General features: G+C 42.3%; 1 protein-coding gene across 2 annotated transcripts in view; it reads right to left on the bottom strand.

The window, feature by feature from the left end:
* The window catches only part of CEP85L (centrosomal protein 85 like), a 273,930-nt gene that overhangs the window by 21,746 nt on the left and 233,792 nt on the right, over window positions 1–18,392 (bottom strand). For both annotated transcript variants that reach the window (XM_068231365.1, XM_068231364.1), the window contains exons 5-8: window positions 11,301–11,418; window positions 8,071–8,250; window positions 3,601–3,753; window positions 1,477–1,631 (exon numbers count right to left, since the gene is read on the bottom strand). In XM_068231365.1, coding sequence (XP_068087466.1) covers window positions 1,477–1,631; window positions 3,601–3,753; window positions 8,071–8,250; window positions 11,301–11,418 — 606 coding nt within the window. The remainder of the gene's footprint in view (window positions 1–1,476; window positions 1,632–3,600; window positions 3,754–8,070; window positions 8,251–11,300; window positions 11,419–18,392) is intronic.

Genomic DNA, 18,392 nt, shown 5'->3' on the forward strand with positions numbered 1-18,392 from the left:
AATTTCTGAAAATAATGAACTTTTGCATGATATTCTAATTTTCTTGAGCTTCACTTGTAATAGAACTTCTGTTATACTGTAGTAAACCTGTTTTTGGCCCCTTCAGTATTCTGTACCCAGCTATAGTTGGAAGTGGGTGGGTGCATGCATCATACGTCAGTTGGAGACCTATGAGCTGTGGTCCGTGGAAGGGCTGGAAGCCACTTGTAGCCTGCTTGCTCCCTGCACACTACTCTGGGCCTGTGTGGATTACCTCAGAAGCACCAGCCGGTGAGATCTATGGTTCTTGTGTAAGCGGTTGCCTGATTACTAAAGGGATTGCCCATCATCTGCAACTAACTTGTGCATGGTTGCAACAGTATCATCCAGGCTGCACAGAAATGTGGACACAGAGGAGCACACTATCAGTACTGTACTTGCATTAACTGGTGACATCTTTGCTTCCCATGCAATCTAGGCATACTGAGAACTGTGCATTTTGATCTATCTTAACCACTGTCTGCTTTTGCTTGCTGAAGCATCGAAAATAAAAAAAAATACTTCCAATGTTTTACTTAATTCAGATACAGTACTATAGTATACTGTGTGTTCTTGAGAATGACCATTTCTGATATAGTAAGCTTCTGATATAGTCATTTACTTGCCACGGTTCGTTGGCGTTTACTATAAAGGGATTCTACTGTTCAAAACAGTGTACAGAATGCCACATAATTCTTATGTCTCCAGTTGTGTAATTGAATCAGTAAGAAAGAAAGCATCAGTGAATGTTTCTTTAGATATGCGACGAGAGTGTGTGTTGCTATTAAGAAATCAAAATGGCAATTGCGTTACACAACCAAGGGCTTAAAGAGACTAACATTTTCAGCATGATTTCTTCTATTCTATACCTGTTCTAATGTGGTCTGGAATACTGCAGCCTTTTCTAGTTGCACTATCTCTGTAATATATCTAATCTTCTTTGTCAAGCTTTGTCGACCCCAGGGAGAAATGCACTGCCTCTGCTGTGATAGGGATAAGTTATGCACGCCCCTCCAGGCTCTGTGTGTGTGCTTTGTTTATCCCTCACAGACAGGTCTCTGCTCTCAATTTCAGTTTGTCTGAGGGGGGGGAGGGAGCTACCCATGATGAGAAACTGAGAGTCCCTGACTGGAGTGCAGAAAATTCACTATGTAATAAAAACTTGTAGTATACTGTAACATGATATACTGTATATACACACATACATCACTTCCTGGTTAGCAACCTTTTTTTTGTTTGTTTGTAAACACTGCCTAAAACTGGCGATTAAAAGCCAGGATCGCGGCGGGGAGCGGCGGAAATGACAAAGAGGGATCCAGGAGATCACAGTCACTCGATTGGTATGTTTATTGTATAAATCGGACAGTACAGATTCTCTTTAAGCTCATTTACTACTTCCTCTCAGGCAGTCACTACTAGCTGACTGACAAAAAAGCATGGACCAGTGGAAGCCCTTACCTCTGTACAGTCAGCACCAGCTCTTTCTCCCTCTGCTTTTGGCTCTCCGTCTGGGCTTCCTTTTCTCTGCACTGCGTCCTGGAGTCACTGGCCAGCTTTTCAAGACACTTCATGTTTTCACGTAGTTGTTTGTTTTCTTCTTCTAACAAGCGAAGCTGGAAATATGATCAAAACAAGATTTACTGAAGCCCTGAAGTTTGCCAGAACTAACTAGGCATCAGGCATAGAAAGCTGTCACATGTGACACATACAAAAACACATAAAATGCTTCTAAAATTTGCACATTTCCTTCTTTCTGTGTGCACATAAAATGCAAGCCAGTAGCGGAAATAAGGTGTTACTGTTGCAAAAAGGCCCACTGTGGATACTTTTGGCTAGAAACCTTGTTATAAGGATAGCCCTGACAGTATTTGCAGCTTCCCAAACACCTACAGATGTGTTTAACTAATGTGTCTGGTCTTAATTATATTTACAGACAGGTGCTTTTACTAACTTGTTTCCTTTGCAAGCAGTATTTTTTGATGACAAAGGATACACAAGGGGACAATGAGATAGACACGTATGTACGGGGCTAAGCATACAAATAAGTAGGCTGTGTTACTTTTTTTTTTCTTTTTCTGCCTTAAAGAGACACTGAAGCGAGAATAAATCTCGCTTCTTGTCTCATAGTCAGCAGGGGCATGTGTGCCCCTGCTAAAACGTCGCTATCCCGCGGCTAAACGAGGGTCCCTGACCCCCCCAACCCACCCCCCTGCAAAATCTACGACCAACTTGGTCGTAGATTTTGCTGCTCTTGAGGCAGGGCTAACGGCTGCAGCCCTGCCTCTCAGCGCCGTCTATCAGCGGCGCATCGCCGCCTCTCCCCCGACCCTCTCAGCGAAGGTAGACTGAGAGGGGCGGGGGAGAGGCGGAGGCGCGCGCTGAGAGACGCGCGTGAGGCAGGGCTGCGGCGGTTAGCCCTGCCTTAATCCGGAAGAGGGGATGTGCTGCTCGGAGGGGATTTCGGGGGGTAAGGGACCACCGTTTAGCCGCGGGATAGCGGCGTTTTAGCAGGGGCACACATGCCCCTGCTGACTATGAGGTCTGAAGCGAGATTTATTTTCGCTTCAGACACTCTTTAAAGATTCAACATTCAGGTATGCAAGTGACAGTTTCTCGTCTGGACTTAGTTGGACTATAGTGTAGCCCTCATTCATAAGGAATTGAAGCCATACAGCTCTATCTTTGCTGAGAACAGCTGCTGAGAGCAGGGAATACATAAAAAAAAGGTCAATAATTCATATATTTTAGCTTCTGGGACACTAAAAGACTGTCAGCATACGAAACAATACAACATTAAACATTTGTTTTATTTAGTTGACACACAGAAAATAAAACTGCAGGATTCTTTAAAAAAAAATAAAAAATTATATTTTAGGATTAGTAGGATAGATACAATTGTTTATCGCATCTGTTTATTTTCATCTCATCAAAGAATATTAAAACATGGAGTATGCCACGCAACTTGGAATTTACTTTATTCAGTTGCTATAGAATGGAACCATGAACAGCAATGTTCGTTTCAAAGACCAACTTCACTCTATATTAGTGTCATGTGATATTGACATGTGGTGCGGTTAGTGATTAGTAGACAGACACTGCATGTACTTCCAAAGGGCATTCAGATGTACACGCCCCATCGCCAATGATGAACACAGCCACTCGCTGTTTCCAGGTAACAGTTGGCAATTGGTGACAGCACTGCTCCTGAATGCACTACGTGAACTGGTCAGAAACACAATGCCCTTTGCTATAGTTTAGAGCCTGTTCACTGTCACCATGGGAATTGCTGTTGTGACCAGTAGTTATATAAATACTACCTTATAAGATTAATTTTACATTCATTTTTCTTATATGATTCTGAGAACGGGAGCACAAACCCCTATGCTTCTATTGATGGATACAATTAAAATTTCAGTGGTGGCGATGATGCCCATAGCAACAACACAACTGCTTTTTTTTGTGAAAAAATTGTGATTCAGCATCTGGTTGCCATGGGTAATATTTAGTCTGTGTACACGATGAGCATATGAGTGATATAATACCATGAAATTAGGAAGTAAAAGAGGAACCATGCTAACTTACCCGTTCACTCTGCCTCTGCACATCATCAAGCGTAGGCAGGTCAGCCACATATTTTTCCAGAGTTTCGATCCGCCTTTGCTTCTCCCGATTTAGCTCATTCTCTTTTTGACATTTTTTTCTTAAGCTGTTAATATACTTGTCTCTGGTTTTTATCTAACCAACAAAAGAAAATAATAAGGGCTTGAATTCTGTATTAGGAGGCTACAGGCACAAAGATGCCACAACCCTTGCTTGTGTACATATCTGCTGCAATCATAGACACCATTACAATTAGGGCCCTGAATACACTGTCACGTTGCAGAACCATTTTCAGTAATCTGTCTCAGTGTGCAATACGCAAAGACATCAGACAGGGAATCGATTGTCTCATGGACACACTTAAGTGCTGTGCATGTGTTCTGACAACATACTGCTGCGTGCATTTCTGTGTGCAACAGCAAGCAAGAGCTAGGAGTTTCTGTAAAACATATGGCCACCTGCGTGGCAGGATAAAGCAAAAGCATGCTTTGGCTCTCAGGGTCATGTCACATACAATACACACAGGGATTGGGACTCTTGGGAAACAGTTGAGGGCTGACTTCTGTACATAGACTTTAATAACCAAATTGCTATTGAGGACAGATGGAATGGGGCATGGTGGAGTGAACAGTAGGAAAAAAGACTCAACCTGCCCTTGGCTTGAATCGATTTGCCAGCTCCGATCTCTTGCCGATTCATCAAGAGGTATACCTGGGTGTGCCATAAGTAGGGGGAAGGGATGACTATGGGTCAGGGACATCTTACGGACCTTTTCCCCCCAAGCTGTCTGTAAACCACACTACACTAACCCATGCTACCCCACCAACTGAGCTATACTACACTAACCCCTGCTGCCCCACCAACTGAGCTATACTACACTAACCCCTGCTGCCCCACCAGCTAAACTGCACTATTACTGCAAGCCCTTTCCTGATTATGCTGCAGCACTCCACACCCCCTCGCTCCAGTCCAGCTGATGCACACGCACTCCTTCAGCTTCCAAGGTGCTGTACACTGCCGCCTCTTGCCCCAGCTCCTACATCCTGATTAATGGTTCCCTCTATGACCCCAGCGGTGCAAATGCGGCTTACACCATACAAGATTTCGGTGCACATGAGAGAGAGGGGGATAGATATAAAGATCAACAAGCTCAAAATAGACCGATCAAGCTCAAAATAGATATCTTTTTAGTTCTGAAGCAGACCAGACATGGTAAAAGGTAGAAAATATTGATCAAAATACTGGCCATTGTTCCATGTGTGGGTCCTTTCTATTTTTGATCAATTTCCAAATCAGAAAAATAATGTGTACATGGCATTTCTATATCCAATCGATTTCAGGTTTAAATATAGATCTGATCACTCCCTCAAATTGGATCTTAAGTAAAAAGTGCATGGTGTGTACCAGACAAACATTATCACTATCCTCAACAGAACCCAAGTGCAAAATAGCTTTATGCATATAACAAACAGTTCTGCAGTGTACATTGTACAGGGGCCACATAGCAAAGATTCTGCATCCAGACACCAACTGAGACATACAATAATTAGCTGTATGGTGTCAATAAACAGAAAATAAGCCTGTTTTTGATGTATTGGTGGAAGCAAAAGACAAGTACATATTATGAAAATATAAAAAGCCCATACTGTACAAGTAAAAGAAAAAATGTAAGACAAAGATCTGCAATAGTATAGCACAACAAGCTTGCTAAAAGGCTTAATGAAAAGCATACGACTGTGTGAAGCTCATTTTTACTCATTATATAGCACACTAGCAAATGCAGCAAGGGCAAGAGATTCCTGATTTTCTGTAAAAGTAATCTTTTCCCTGGATAATCAACCGTATTCATCAGCATGCTCACAATTCTATAGCGAGAGTTCCTTTAATCAAGATCTCAATTCAAACCTAGCAATTTGAACTTAGGATAACAGCCTGGTACCTGCTGCAAATTATTCCCATAGAAACAGCCTTATCAATTTCATTTCACCAAGGTACTCCAAAAATGGAGAGCATCTTCAGCAAAGACATGCAAAGTAAATTCTCTTGCTGGATGACCTGTGAACTTTGTGATGAACCATCAGAAAAGAGATGAAAGAAATTGGAGGGTTGCAAAAAGTGCTCTGAAACCAAGTGGCACCAGTGTATCTCCCAGAAAAACAGAGCAGTACAGGCCACCATTACAGAGAACCTGTGCTAAAGCTCAGGTTCAGAAACATATACTTACCTAAGCAGAGGGAAACCTCTGGATCCTAAGGAGGCTTCCCTGTCTTCTGCCCCCTTATTGCTGGAGCCGCCCTTTTTCTGACACGAGCACAGCCGTGCTGTAGTCACTCACCCTGACAGGGCCGGATTAACCATAAGGCACTGTAGGCACGTGCCTAAAGGCGCCTGATGATGGAAAGGCGTCTCAATCCCCTACCCCAGTGTCTCCCTCCTTCCTTATGCAGAGTCTTGAGTTCATTGTAAATGAGGTTACTCTCCCAGCTCTCGGCATTCCACTGATGAGATCTCCCTTCAGTCAGGGGCACCTCTTGCTAATTAATACTGAGGCTACCTAATGTTAAGGGACATCTGTGCCTATAGGCCCCTGTGAGGTAAATCCGAGCGTGCGCCCTGATCAGCTGGAGGCAACGGGGACCAGATGATAGTAAGGGAATCCTCACTGTAAAGTGACCCATAAAGTCAGGTGTGTGTGTGTGTGTGTGTGGTGTGTGTGTGGTGTGTGTGTGGTGTGTGTGTGGTGTGTGTGTGGTGTGTGTGTGGTGTGTGTGTGGTGTGTGTGTGGTGTGTGTGTGGTGTGTGTGTGGTGTGTGTGTGGTGTGTGTGTGTGTGTGTGTGTGTGTGTGTGTGTGTGTGTGTGTGTGTGTGTGTGTGTGTGTGTGTGTGTGTTGACTGACATTCATGTCCTTCTGCCAAAACTGGTTGGTGGTAAAGAGGACGTGCATATACTGTAGTGTCAACAAGTGGTTACCCTTGCCATACATTGTTTAATTTCTAAAGAGAACCTGAAGCGAGAAGTATATGAAGGGTGTAATATTTATTAACAATACCAGTTGCCTGGCAGCTCTGTTGGCGCATTTGACTGCAGTAGGGTCTGAACAACACCAGAAACAAGCATGCAGCTAATCTTGACAGATCTCACTAAAATGTCAAACGCCTGACCTCCTGCATGTGTGATCAGGGTCTATGGTTCAACGTATTAGAGGCAGAGGTTCAGCAGGACTGCCAGGCAACTTAAAGTGAACATGAACCAAGTAAAATAAACACATGATGTAGCTGCAAATGAATATTACATACTTAACCTCGTCGTCAGTTTCCTTCCAGAAATATATCAGTTGCTGTCAGTTATATATCAGTTGCTGTCAGTTATAACTGAAAGAACAACTGATGAGAAAGGTAATGTCCATGTTTCCCTATGGCTCAAGTGGGTGATATTACAGTTTATCAGTGTGCTGACCAGGAAGCTGTTAAGAGGAAGAGGCAATTTTCAAAATGGAGGAAGGAGAATTCCCTTGAGCACAGCGGACAAACAGGTTGCAGGAGAGTGTAAAGCGATTGATGAGTAGACTACACGAGAGGCAAGTATGACGTCTATATGTTTATTTTTACTTAATTTTTAGTTGAGGTTTACTTTAAAAGGAAATATAGCAGCCTCCATATTCCGCTTGCTTCAGATTCCCTTTAAACAATTTATCAAACTACTTTCTAAACAATCAATTTGGAGGCCGAACCATCATACAAAGAGTAGTGTGATTTCAATCTGATCTGTATGCAAATCCAATTGAAATGGCTTGACTGCGCCACCTTTTGCACTGTTTAGTGCAGTACAAAGTCATCAAACTTGAACAAAATCTTATCAGCTCCCAAACACATTTTTCAGTCAATCAGTCTTGCCAATCTCACTGCATTTGCCCTAAAGTCTAGGCTGCCTTTGTGTGTCCAAAAAGCAACTCTCCAATAACTGTGGGTGCTCTCTGTAGTGACGTCATAGGTCTTAGGCTGGGCACCCACAAGAAATCAGCAATCACTCCAGCATTTTGTAAAGCAATTTCAGTAGGGATTCTTGATGTTTTTTGTCGCAATTTTATTAAGATTGCAAAAGAGATGGCGATTAGCAACTTCAAATATTTTTCCTTGGTGGTTCGGGTAGTAAAATCCGTGCAAAATCGATTTTGTACAGCAATTGCAAAGCGATTTTGCAGTGATCCTATACTAAACATTGAATAGCAATTGAAATCACAATTGCAACAATATTGCATGTTGAGCGATTGCGACTTTTTAAATCACAGTCATTGCAGTGGGCTTACCTACACCCATTTTCATTGTCATAACGATTTTTGAAATAGCTCTTAAAGCTAAACTTCCTCAGCATCACTGCCTTGTGCAGATTGTCTTATCACAACATGAAGGCTGCTTCACAGAGAGGTAAACTAAACAAATGATTTTTCGTACCTTTTCTTCCATCTTTTTCAGATCCTCTGCAGGTCTGCTTGCACTTAGTTTCTGAGCATCACAGAGCTGTGCAGCAATAGCCTGAGCAGGGGACAATTTCTCTTCCTGGTCTCTAATATGAGGACTTGACTGATCCAAAAGCAGGTTCTGCATAGGTTTACAGCTTTCACACGATGAACCCTTAAAACATGAACAATAATGAATTATGAACTTTAATACGGATTTGTAATTTAGACTAGTCCAGATGTGTATTTCCAAGGGTGCAGCAAGAAGAACAGAGTTACTGAACAACTTAATGTTACATCCAGAAGATGGCTGACACAAACAGCTGACATTGGATCATAACGTCTTGCTGCTTCATATGTCACCCATCACACACAGTCTCATTGTCAGCAAGTATTTGGTTCTAATATTACTTTATAGCTGACAAGATATATGATAAAGACATACAAAAAATCTATTTAAACAATAATAATGTCTTCTTCCAGAGGGAAGCAGCAGAAGATTTATTACAGCAAAGTTCCTGATTGCATGTCCAATCTGCTTCCGATGGAGAAGGGTATCAATTTTCAGATCAATACTGTACAAAATTGATCCCTTTCATGATCGGAAGCTGATTAGACATGCTGGAAATTATCAAATGATCAGTTTGATATGAAGATTGCATGGGTTCCCTAGCATTTTTGCCCTTTGAGGTGAGTTGCCTCAGCTAGCAGGATGAGATAGTTTCAAAATTATGTTCCAAGGTTCTCAATATCCTCTTCCCTCATTTTCTGCCCATCCTGAATTCTAGCTGTCCTACTTGTGCTCATCACAGGTGCAATGGCCATGTGACATATGACACATTACACCGCTGATAAATAAACCTGTGGGATGCCAGAACCAAGGATGTGTATAGAGCAGATGAAGAGGTAGCGAGAGAAAACACTAAAGGTAGCCATACACTGGTCGATTTGCCATTAGATCGACCAGCTGACAGATCCCTATCTGATCGAATCTGATCAGAGAGGGATCGTATGGCTGCCTTTACTGCAAACAGATTGTGAATCGATTTCAGCCTGAAACCGATCACAATCTGTTGAGCTACTCCTGCCGCCTGTCCCCCCCCCCCCCCCCGTATACATTACCTGATGCTGGCTCCCGGGCTTCTTCTCCGCGCTGCACGGCTCTGTTCCGGCTCCATCCTGGTGCTTCCTGTGTCACTCCGTGACCAGGAAGTTCAAATAGAGCGCCCTCTATTTGAACTTCCTGGTCACTGAGCGCCCTCTATTTGAACTTCCTGGTCACTGCAGTGACACAGGAAGCGCCGGGATGGAGCCGGAACAGAATCGTGCAGCGCGGAGAAGATGCCCGGGAGCCAGCGTCACGTAATGTATACCTGATCGGATCGGCCGCCGCTAGCGACGCGCTCCCTACCCGCGGGCGATCGAGGCTAATTTCCCACACGGCGCGATCGACGGACCGATCCGATTTCGGGAGGAAATCGGATCGGCAGGTGCGTTTACCGCGAACGATTGGCAGCAGATTCGATCCCAGGATCGAATCTGCTGTTGAAACGGCCGCAAATCGGGCCAGTGTATGGCCACCTTAACAGTGGGCAACTATAATGCGATGTGCAATAATGGAGGGCATTAAATGGGTGCCACGTAAAGGATCATATAAACCTCTTTATATGACCAAACCTACTATAAAATAAATCCACTCTCCCTCCATTACAGTGCGGGTTCCTTGAGATTTAAAAATAATTTGAAGGGTTCCTTCTGGGTAAAAAGGTTGAGAATGGCTGCTCTAAATACATGTTCTTAAACTTCTGGGAGGTTTGGGCTAATCCTACCCTCAGTCATTACTAGACTCCGACTGTAATATTCCTTTAATCTTGCACAGTAGTGAGCAAAATATTTGCCTAATATGCAAATTTCTGCTGATCTTAACAGAACTAAACAAAGCATCTAACTGCTTGTTAATTAACCATCTGCCACCTTTGGTTGGTTCAGTTTTTTCTTCTTGGGACTGGGAAGATGAATGCTAGTAGAATTTGTTGCTAATCACTAATCTTGTTTATTCTTTCTTTTCTCATCACAAAAAGACCAACCACATGGGGTGTCAATGAGGGAAAAAAAGAGTGTGGAAACATCGGCAGACATCGGACAGGTGAAGTAGTAATGCACAGGCAACCAGGGGGCAGTGGTGTAACTACAATTCATCGGGCCTTCCAGCCCCAGGTAAGCGAAACTTTGATGAAGCCTCCTAATCTTCACAACCCTTCCCTTGCCTCCCCTTGATGCTCTTCACGGCATTGAGCCCCATCTGACAAGGGTCATAAAACAAGTGTGGCCATCATGATCTGCACACCCATAAAAAGTGTAGCCACATAAACACATTATCTGAAGTATAGTCCCCTGTTATGGTGGAAGGGAAGTTTAGTAGCTAGGGCGCCCCCAATGGCTCTGGGCCCCCCCGACATTGCAGGGGCTGCTCCCCCTCTAGTTACGCCCCTGGCAGGGGGTGTCTACATCTACATTTGGAGATAAGCGGCCGGGGGCAATGAGGCAAAGTCACAAAGCCAATTCACAAAAGATTTTATGCTGGAATGGATCGGGATGGTGGCCAACAGATCTCTTTCCAACCAGAGAGAAGAGATCTGTCTCTTAATCGATCAGCGGTTAAAATCGCATGATGTATGGCCACCTTTACCACATTAGTAAGTTTCACTTACCTGGGGTTTCTGCCAGCCCCTGCAGCCGTCCTGTGCACCCACATACCTAAAATGATCCTCCGGTCCACTGCCTCGGCTCACTTTCTCTTTCGCTGGTCGATGCCCATTGCACATGTGCGGCCCAGGCTGGGCGAGTCCTTGTTCTTGCTCCCGCCGCCTGGAGAGTCTTGCGAAGGCACAGTAGAAATTTTCTTGTACTATGCAGGAGTGAACGAGAATGCGAGAGACCAGGGCCGCGCAGGCGACGTCAACTTCTAAGTTGGAAAAAGTGCGGCGGGGGGAACAGAATATCCTTACAGTACGGTGCAGGCACAGGATGGCTGCAGGGGTCTGGCAGAAGCCCCAGGTAAGTGACTTTTTTTTCAGGTCCACTTTAAGAAAATGGCATAAGCTTCAGATGTAGCAATTCTAACCATTCAAATATGTATCCTGCTAGTACAACTGTTGTAAGCATAAGCAAGTTTAAGTTACTGGTGACAGGTCTGACATGATAAGTCCAGGTCACGTTATTCACCTTGATCCCATGAAGGTAGCTCTCCTCTCCATTCATCACAGGACTTTTGGCTGCCTGATGAGTCCTTGGCTCACCGCCTCTGATGGCTTGGTGCAGGTGGCAGATCTGTTGTCTCTGTCTGGAAACACACAGTTGGATGACAATCATAAGACTCCATTATTCAAAATACAATTTATATTCAAACCTGTCCAAAGAAACATGACAGGCTAAAAAATCCTTATGTTTAAACAGAATGAAAGCATCTAAAATCACAGGTACACAAACTCGGAGGCCACGTGATATGTATGTGCAAATGAAGTGATGCAATGCCAGCTCTGTCCATGGAAGCTCTGCTTGCTGCTGGCCTCACTCCATTACTCCACTATAAATTTGCTGTGACCCCATTTACAAAAAGTTGTATGAAAAGACATGCTCAAAGTACTGGAGCAGTTGACCACAGAGCCCAATCAGGATCCTGGTCTCATTTAACAGCTAAAACGTGACTGCTTTTCATTACCCACCACCTTTGTATAATATATATATATATATATATATATATATATATATATATATATATATATATATATATATATATATATATATACACACATATATATATATATATATACATATATACATCTATACTCATACATGCATAATAGATTTATGACAGAAAACCGTGATACTTATAAGAAGTGGCCTGGTGGGACATTGATACATAGTGCTATCCACAGTGATGAAGCAAGCAGCCCTGCTGTGGCAAACCAGTCACACACAGTACCGGTTTTAATCTCTCCAACAGAGTGGGTGACACAAACTAAACAACTGGGGTTAATCTAGTGTGAAGTCGAACCCCATTTTTTTTAGCTATAAAATGTGTAAGGTGATTAAAGCACACTACACAGTTAAATCATGATAAAATGTTATCTGGAGATCCTATTATTATTATTATGATTATTAAGCTTTCATATAGTACTGACATGTTCCACAGCGCTTTGCAAATGGCATGTTATAGTTTTGTTTGGTAAGCCCCTGCCATAGTACACTGCCAATTCCAGAGGAAAGACTATTTATCCAACAGTATGCTTTTGGGATGTGGGAGGAAAATGGAGTTCCCAAAGGAAACGCATGCAAACACCAGGTAAATATATAGTCCCTATAAATAATACAATTAACATCACTGAATGCGAGAAAGTGCTGAGTTGTGGTTATTTAATGCAATTTGTAAAGTTAATTTCCATGCCTTGGAGATTTTCGCTAAAACCGGTAATTGCTGTAGTATAAGTAAACCTCTTCAAATCATGTTTACTATATGAACATACTGCCATCTAGTGACAAAAAAGTGGCAATACACGCCTTGGAATGTTGGCAGAGAGAAGTCCCACGATTTGCTCATAGCAGAAATCAATCTGGATTTTGCCAGTAGGTTCAATGGGAAAGGCTGTATAAATTTTGATGATCTTTTTAAAAAACTGATTGTTTTTAGTTTTTTACAATGTCTGATGTGCTCCTTTATTATGTAACTAGATAGTAATGAGCAACTTTAGCTTTCTATCCTGTATTAAGAACTTATATAATATCAGAACTATTCTCCTTTCATGCCTGACTCACTTTAACTCCGAATGTGTGGTACTATCATGTTCACTGGCAGGGAAGGTCCACCAAGCCAGCAAAAAACATTATTAAAAGTCATTACATTTTACCAGTTTAAGATATAGGAGACGTTAAGGCTTCAACTAGTATTTGCTCTCTAGATGAAATCACATTCACTGGCTGGCTGTCCGGTCAGGAACGACAGGTGTGCTGGAAAACAAATCCCAGGCACCACAGGCTCCAAAGCTAGTAAAAGACGTAGTGATCCGCACCACCTCTTTTTCCCCCGGTTTTTAGATTTTATGAGATTAATCTTTTTTTCTGCATGTGTGGCATCCTGGATGGGACATTGATGTTGCTCACTTATGGGGTGTCGGAGTGGACATTTGTGTCCCCCCTTTTTTCGTTTTTATTTTGATATGTTATTTATCCGGGACCTTTATTTATGTTTACATCAGTGGAACGGCTATATGTGGAATATTTAGCCACTGTATTTTATTCTTAATAGAATAATTTAGTGGCAAAGGCTTGTAGCTTTATTGAGCTTTTTATTCAGCATACCAGCCATTATCCTACTGAGCGAGCAGGTCACTGGCGTCTGGTTGCTATGGCGCACGGTGTATCCAGCTCTGCCCTGATGTGGCCGTGTATGAGTAGGCGGCTTTTCCTCGTTGTCCCACCCTCTTCAGCGGCTCTTATTGGTGGGCACGATGTGTTGAAAAACACTGGCGTCTTGTTGCTATGACGCCTAGTGTCCTTTTATTCGGCGGACGTAGCGGCGATCCTTATTGGTTAGCTCTCATCAGCGTCTGGTTACCATGACGCTGGGTGGGTGACGTCACTTTATACGTAGCGCTCTTGGATTGGTCAGCGGGCCGGCGGCTTCATTCTCCCCGTGTGGATTGGTTGGTGCACTGTCTCCCAGGCTGCCACACGTGTAGGAAGTGAGTACGCTTTGGCGTTTTTTATGTAAGTTGCCTGTTCTTGCTTCCCATGGGTTTATAAGTTTATGACATGATATATGGATGTGGATTATGAGTTTGCAATACTCTTATCGCTCTAGAGAGGTTGTTCTAGGGTGTAAATAGAATGAACATAAGCGGCCAATTGGAGGGTTAGTTTCCCCTGTGGGCATGGCTGACATTTAAATGAGCAGTTCTCTATCAGGTCCTCGCATTTACATGTCTTTTGTGATTGGACACGTGTGTGTGTATATATCGTTGTATTGTGATATGTGATGTTTAAAACTGGGCAACATGAAGATGGGCAGGTAGCCTGAAACAGTGGACTGTCTTGCCCTACAGTTCTTTATTTTTGTTTGTATGTCTTTTTATACCAATAAATGAAGAATTACTATTGAAGGCTTCAACTAGTGACAATTTGTCAAAGAGCTGGGAATTCTAACTCATTAACTATTATTGTACATTAAAAACTATCAATTTCTCCCACAGGAGAAATCGCAGAGAAGCAAATGATAGATTTGTAACTCTTTGATTGGCACAATCACATCATTTCTGCTTCAATTTACACTAAGCAGGAAAGAGAATTGATACATGATCACAGCATCACAGTTGGCTTCTAAGAATCAAACGTATTAAACAAATGCCCCTGATCGATTTCTCCTTGCACTCTCGTGCATCTTACAGTCTTGTATGCATACAGGATTCAGTCTGATGAAGGCTAATAAGCCGAAATCTTACTCTATATTTTTAAGTTAGCCAATAACAAGTGATGATATTTTAGTTTGGGTTGTAGGAAGCATCCATTTGTTCCATATAGGTTAGCGTAAACACATCACACTGACAGGTAAAGAATCGGCTGACTGCCAGCGTTTATAATTACCTGCCAGCAATTCTGAAATAAATCCTTGTTGGTTAGACAATCGTCTGCTCTGGCTATTGTTTTACTTTCTCTATACATGTCACGAAGCAAGCACTGCATGCCTGAGGAATAGTACTACTACTAACAACAATGTGGTACACTTGTTATTGGAAGGTGCCCATGAACGGTACAAATGCTGTGATCTTTCAATGCGTTTTGAACGACTGTAACTAATCGGTTGGCAATTATCGTTTGTTTCCATTAATGTAACAATTTAAGAAGGTTTTACATTCCGATTCAATCATAAAATCCAGTTTTAGAATTGATAATTTTACCTTTTCTAAACAAAAGAATCATATCACATCGAATTGGGTTACAAATGGCAGTTTTCTATACAATTTGATTTTTAAAAAAAAAGTGTGTCGGAAGATCGAAAAATTGTACCGTTATTAGGCAACTTTACCCTGATGATGTAGTGACATTGAATCATATATATCTATGAACAAAATTGACTCATACAGGCAGAAACAATTCCCACAGATGGGAACGTAAGGGAACTACTATAGGGTCATTGCTTTCATGAAAAGGCTTGACATGTGTTGTTGTTATAATGTAGTTTTACATCATGTCATGAACTGTCCCTTTAAAACAGCTCCCAATCTAATCCCTACCACAGTAGGTCTAAGGGTGCCCATTAATGGTGCAAGCACCCGAACATACAACTGTATGAACGATCGGATACTGTTGATATCGATCATGTGACAGGAAACCAGAGTGCTCAGAGTAAACCCTTGCAAACATGGGAAGAGCACTGGAGCTTCATACAGATAGTATCCAGGCCCAGGTTTGAATTTGGGACCCCAGTGCAGCAAGGGAGTGCGCTATCCACTATATCACCATACCAAGTATGAAATATTTCTCCACAGTCGATCGGCGCTTAGGAACACAGTTCCCAGAATACAGGACCTAAGGGCTGCTACACAGGCTCTACTGCTCTGCACTGGTGGACAACAATAGTCTAGGTCAAAACAAAAACATCTAATGCTTAATACAATCTCTCTGAACTGACTGAAATGAATTCACAGTTATGCAAAATAAGAGCCTTCTATACAAGGCTGTTGACGGAAGAAATAAATAAATCATCTGTACTACACGAAACTGCTACCACCAACAACCAGTTAACATTTCTGTGTTTAAATCAGTACGTAAGCAAACGCAATCACAACTATCAAGTAGCTAGGAATATAATAATCCTCACAGAATGTACTCTGCCATTTCCTATAATCCCACTGACCTGCAGCACCCAACAAAGGAATGCTTTGTAACAACTGCATTTCTAAGCTAATGTGGGACACACACAAATATAGCACAACATTTATTCTAATGCACAGCTGCTGTGAGCTGCTAATCCATTTCTTAACAATAGAGGATGACAGTCGTGTCAAATAAAAACAACATGACTGCACAACACATAGTTCCATAATGACCTACCAGGACCACATTAATGTGTACTGTCACAGGCTACATAATTTAAAGAGAATCTGTACTCTAAAATTCTTACAATAAAAAGCATACCATTCTATTCCTTATGTTCTCCTGGGCCCCTCTGTGCTGTTTCTGCCACTCCCTGCTGCAATCCTAGCGTGTAATTGCCATTTTTATGCAGTGTTTACAAACAAAAAACATGGCTTCTAACCAGAGTGAGAACAGCTCAGTGTGTGACTCATGCAGAGCTTGGAGAGGGTGTGTATAGCTTCTGCCAATGATAAGCAGTGCTACACATTCCACACATTCCAGCCTGAGCCTGACAGACCCGACAGAGGAGAGAAGATAAGATTTATTACAGAGACAGTGCAACTAGAAAAGGCTGCAGTATGCCAGAGCACATTAGAACAGGTATAGGAACTTATAGGATAGAAGAAATAAGGCTCAACATTTTGTTAGAGTCTCTTTAAATGTAGGAGCCTAGCAAAAATGGAAATTTCGCCTAAATATGGTAAAGGTTTAAAGGACAAATGAAGTGAGCAGAATATGGCGGCTGCCATTTTAACAAGTTGAAGACCACAGGTTTACACCCTCCTAGTGACCAGGCGATTTTTTACAATTCAGGCCACTGCAGCTTCAAAAGCTCGCTGCACGGCCATACAGCTGAGCACACAAATGAATCTTGCCTCTTTTTCTTGCCACCAAAAGAGCTTTCTGTTGATGGCATCTGATCACTGCTGCAATGTTTTTCTTTGTTTGTTTTTTTTAATTAATTTATTTGTCTTCATTTATAATAAAATGTACTATTTTATTTAAATTTTTGACACGGTTTGCCACAGACTCCAGAAACTACATGCAGCCCCTAGGAAAATGCAATAAATTGTGTCGTATGAGCAATCAATGGCATGTGAACTGGTCCTTACATGGATATATACTGAAAAAAATATGAAAATGGCCATAGCTCAGCTTATTAGTCAAGTGAGAACAGACACTCTGTTCCTGTAGGTGGAGGTAGAGGAAGAGGAGAGTGTGCGTGTGCGGTGTGTGGTGTGTGCGTGTGTGTGTGCGTGCGTTCACCACAAAAGGTGACCTGACTGCAATTGGAGGTTAGGAGGCTAATGGTTGCACCTGGGAACAGAAGGGTTTAATGGCTGCAATACTTTAAGTATTCCCCCCCATGAGTAGCCAGTAACCCTCCTGGTCCTCACCTGCAGTCACCAACATTCCTGGGCCAACTTCTGTTTGAGTCTTTAAAAAAAATTCCAGCTTACGTCAAATTTTGAGGTTGACCTGTACCTATAGTGACATTCCACATGTGCAGCTGTATGTTCCATCAATTGCAGAACTACTCAACATAACAGTGCTATATTTACATACAAAGTGCTCATCTAGAGAAGCCTGAAGGCAAACATGCAGCACACATCACATCTTGGCAATGTGTGTTGATGTAAAACGTATAGTAAGTGCATTTTGACGCATGTATACGGATTACGGTACAATGCCATACTTCATAGCAAAGCATACAGTAGGCAGCACATATTTTATCAGAGTTGTGGAGGTGAAAAGCACTAAGTAGCAGCAGCTGTTTCCTGTACACCGAGAGCTTTCAGTAAAAAGCCCTCTTTGTTACCAAGCCTTAAAAAGCTCTAGCAGTACAGCCTGGCCTGTGAGCTGGGATTCAGTGCTCAAAACTCTCATGAGACCGCGGTTATTTACAAGGGGTTTAGATCACATGTCCAGATATTTGGCATAATTCACTCTAGTATGCAATCATTCCCCAAATAAATTCTGAGCAACTTTCCAGCCCAAATACTTAACATGGTGTTTGTGCCTATTTCTGATCCGTGTAAGTCAACACAACTTCCTCATTTGATTCACTTGTGAAGCCTAACGAAAACAAATTATCTGAACCAGCTCTTTACACTATCACAAGTCCGTTAAACTGGTCAGTGATATTATTTCAACATGAAAATTGCAGTTTCCCTTAATGTGCAAGACAGAGGGAATGTAGATTGGCAAAGCTTTGAAAATCAGAACTTTGTCTTCTTAAAACGGAAGGTATTTGCAATTATTCAGGTTGGAATGTGCTCTAATGAGTCCCCCAGTGTATCACTGCTAAATATGCAAATCATATCTTTTGTATATTCAGCAGTGATTCACTGGGGGACACCTCAGAGCTCATTCCAACCTGAATAATCGCAATACCTCCTGTTT

The sequence above is a fragment of the Hyperolius riggenbachi genome, chromosome 4 (genome assembly GCF_040937935.1).
Source record: "Hyperolius riggenbachi isolate aHypRig1 chromosome 4, aHypRig1.pri, whole genome shotgun sequence".
Lineage (NCBI taxonomy): Eukaryota > Metazoa > Chordata > Amphibia > Anura > Hyperoliidae > Hyperolius > Hyperolius riggenbachi.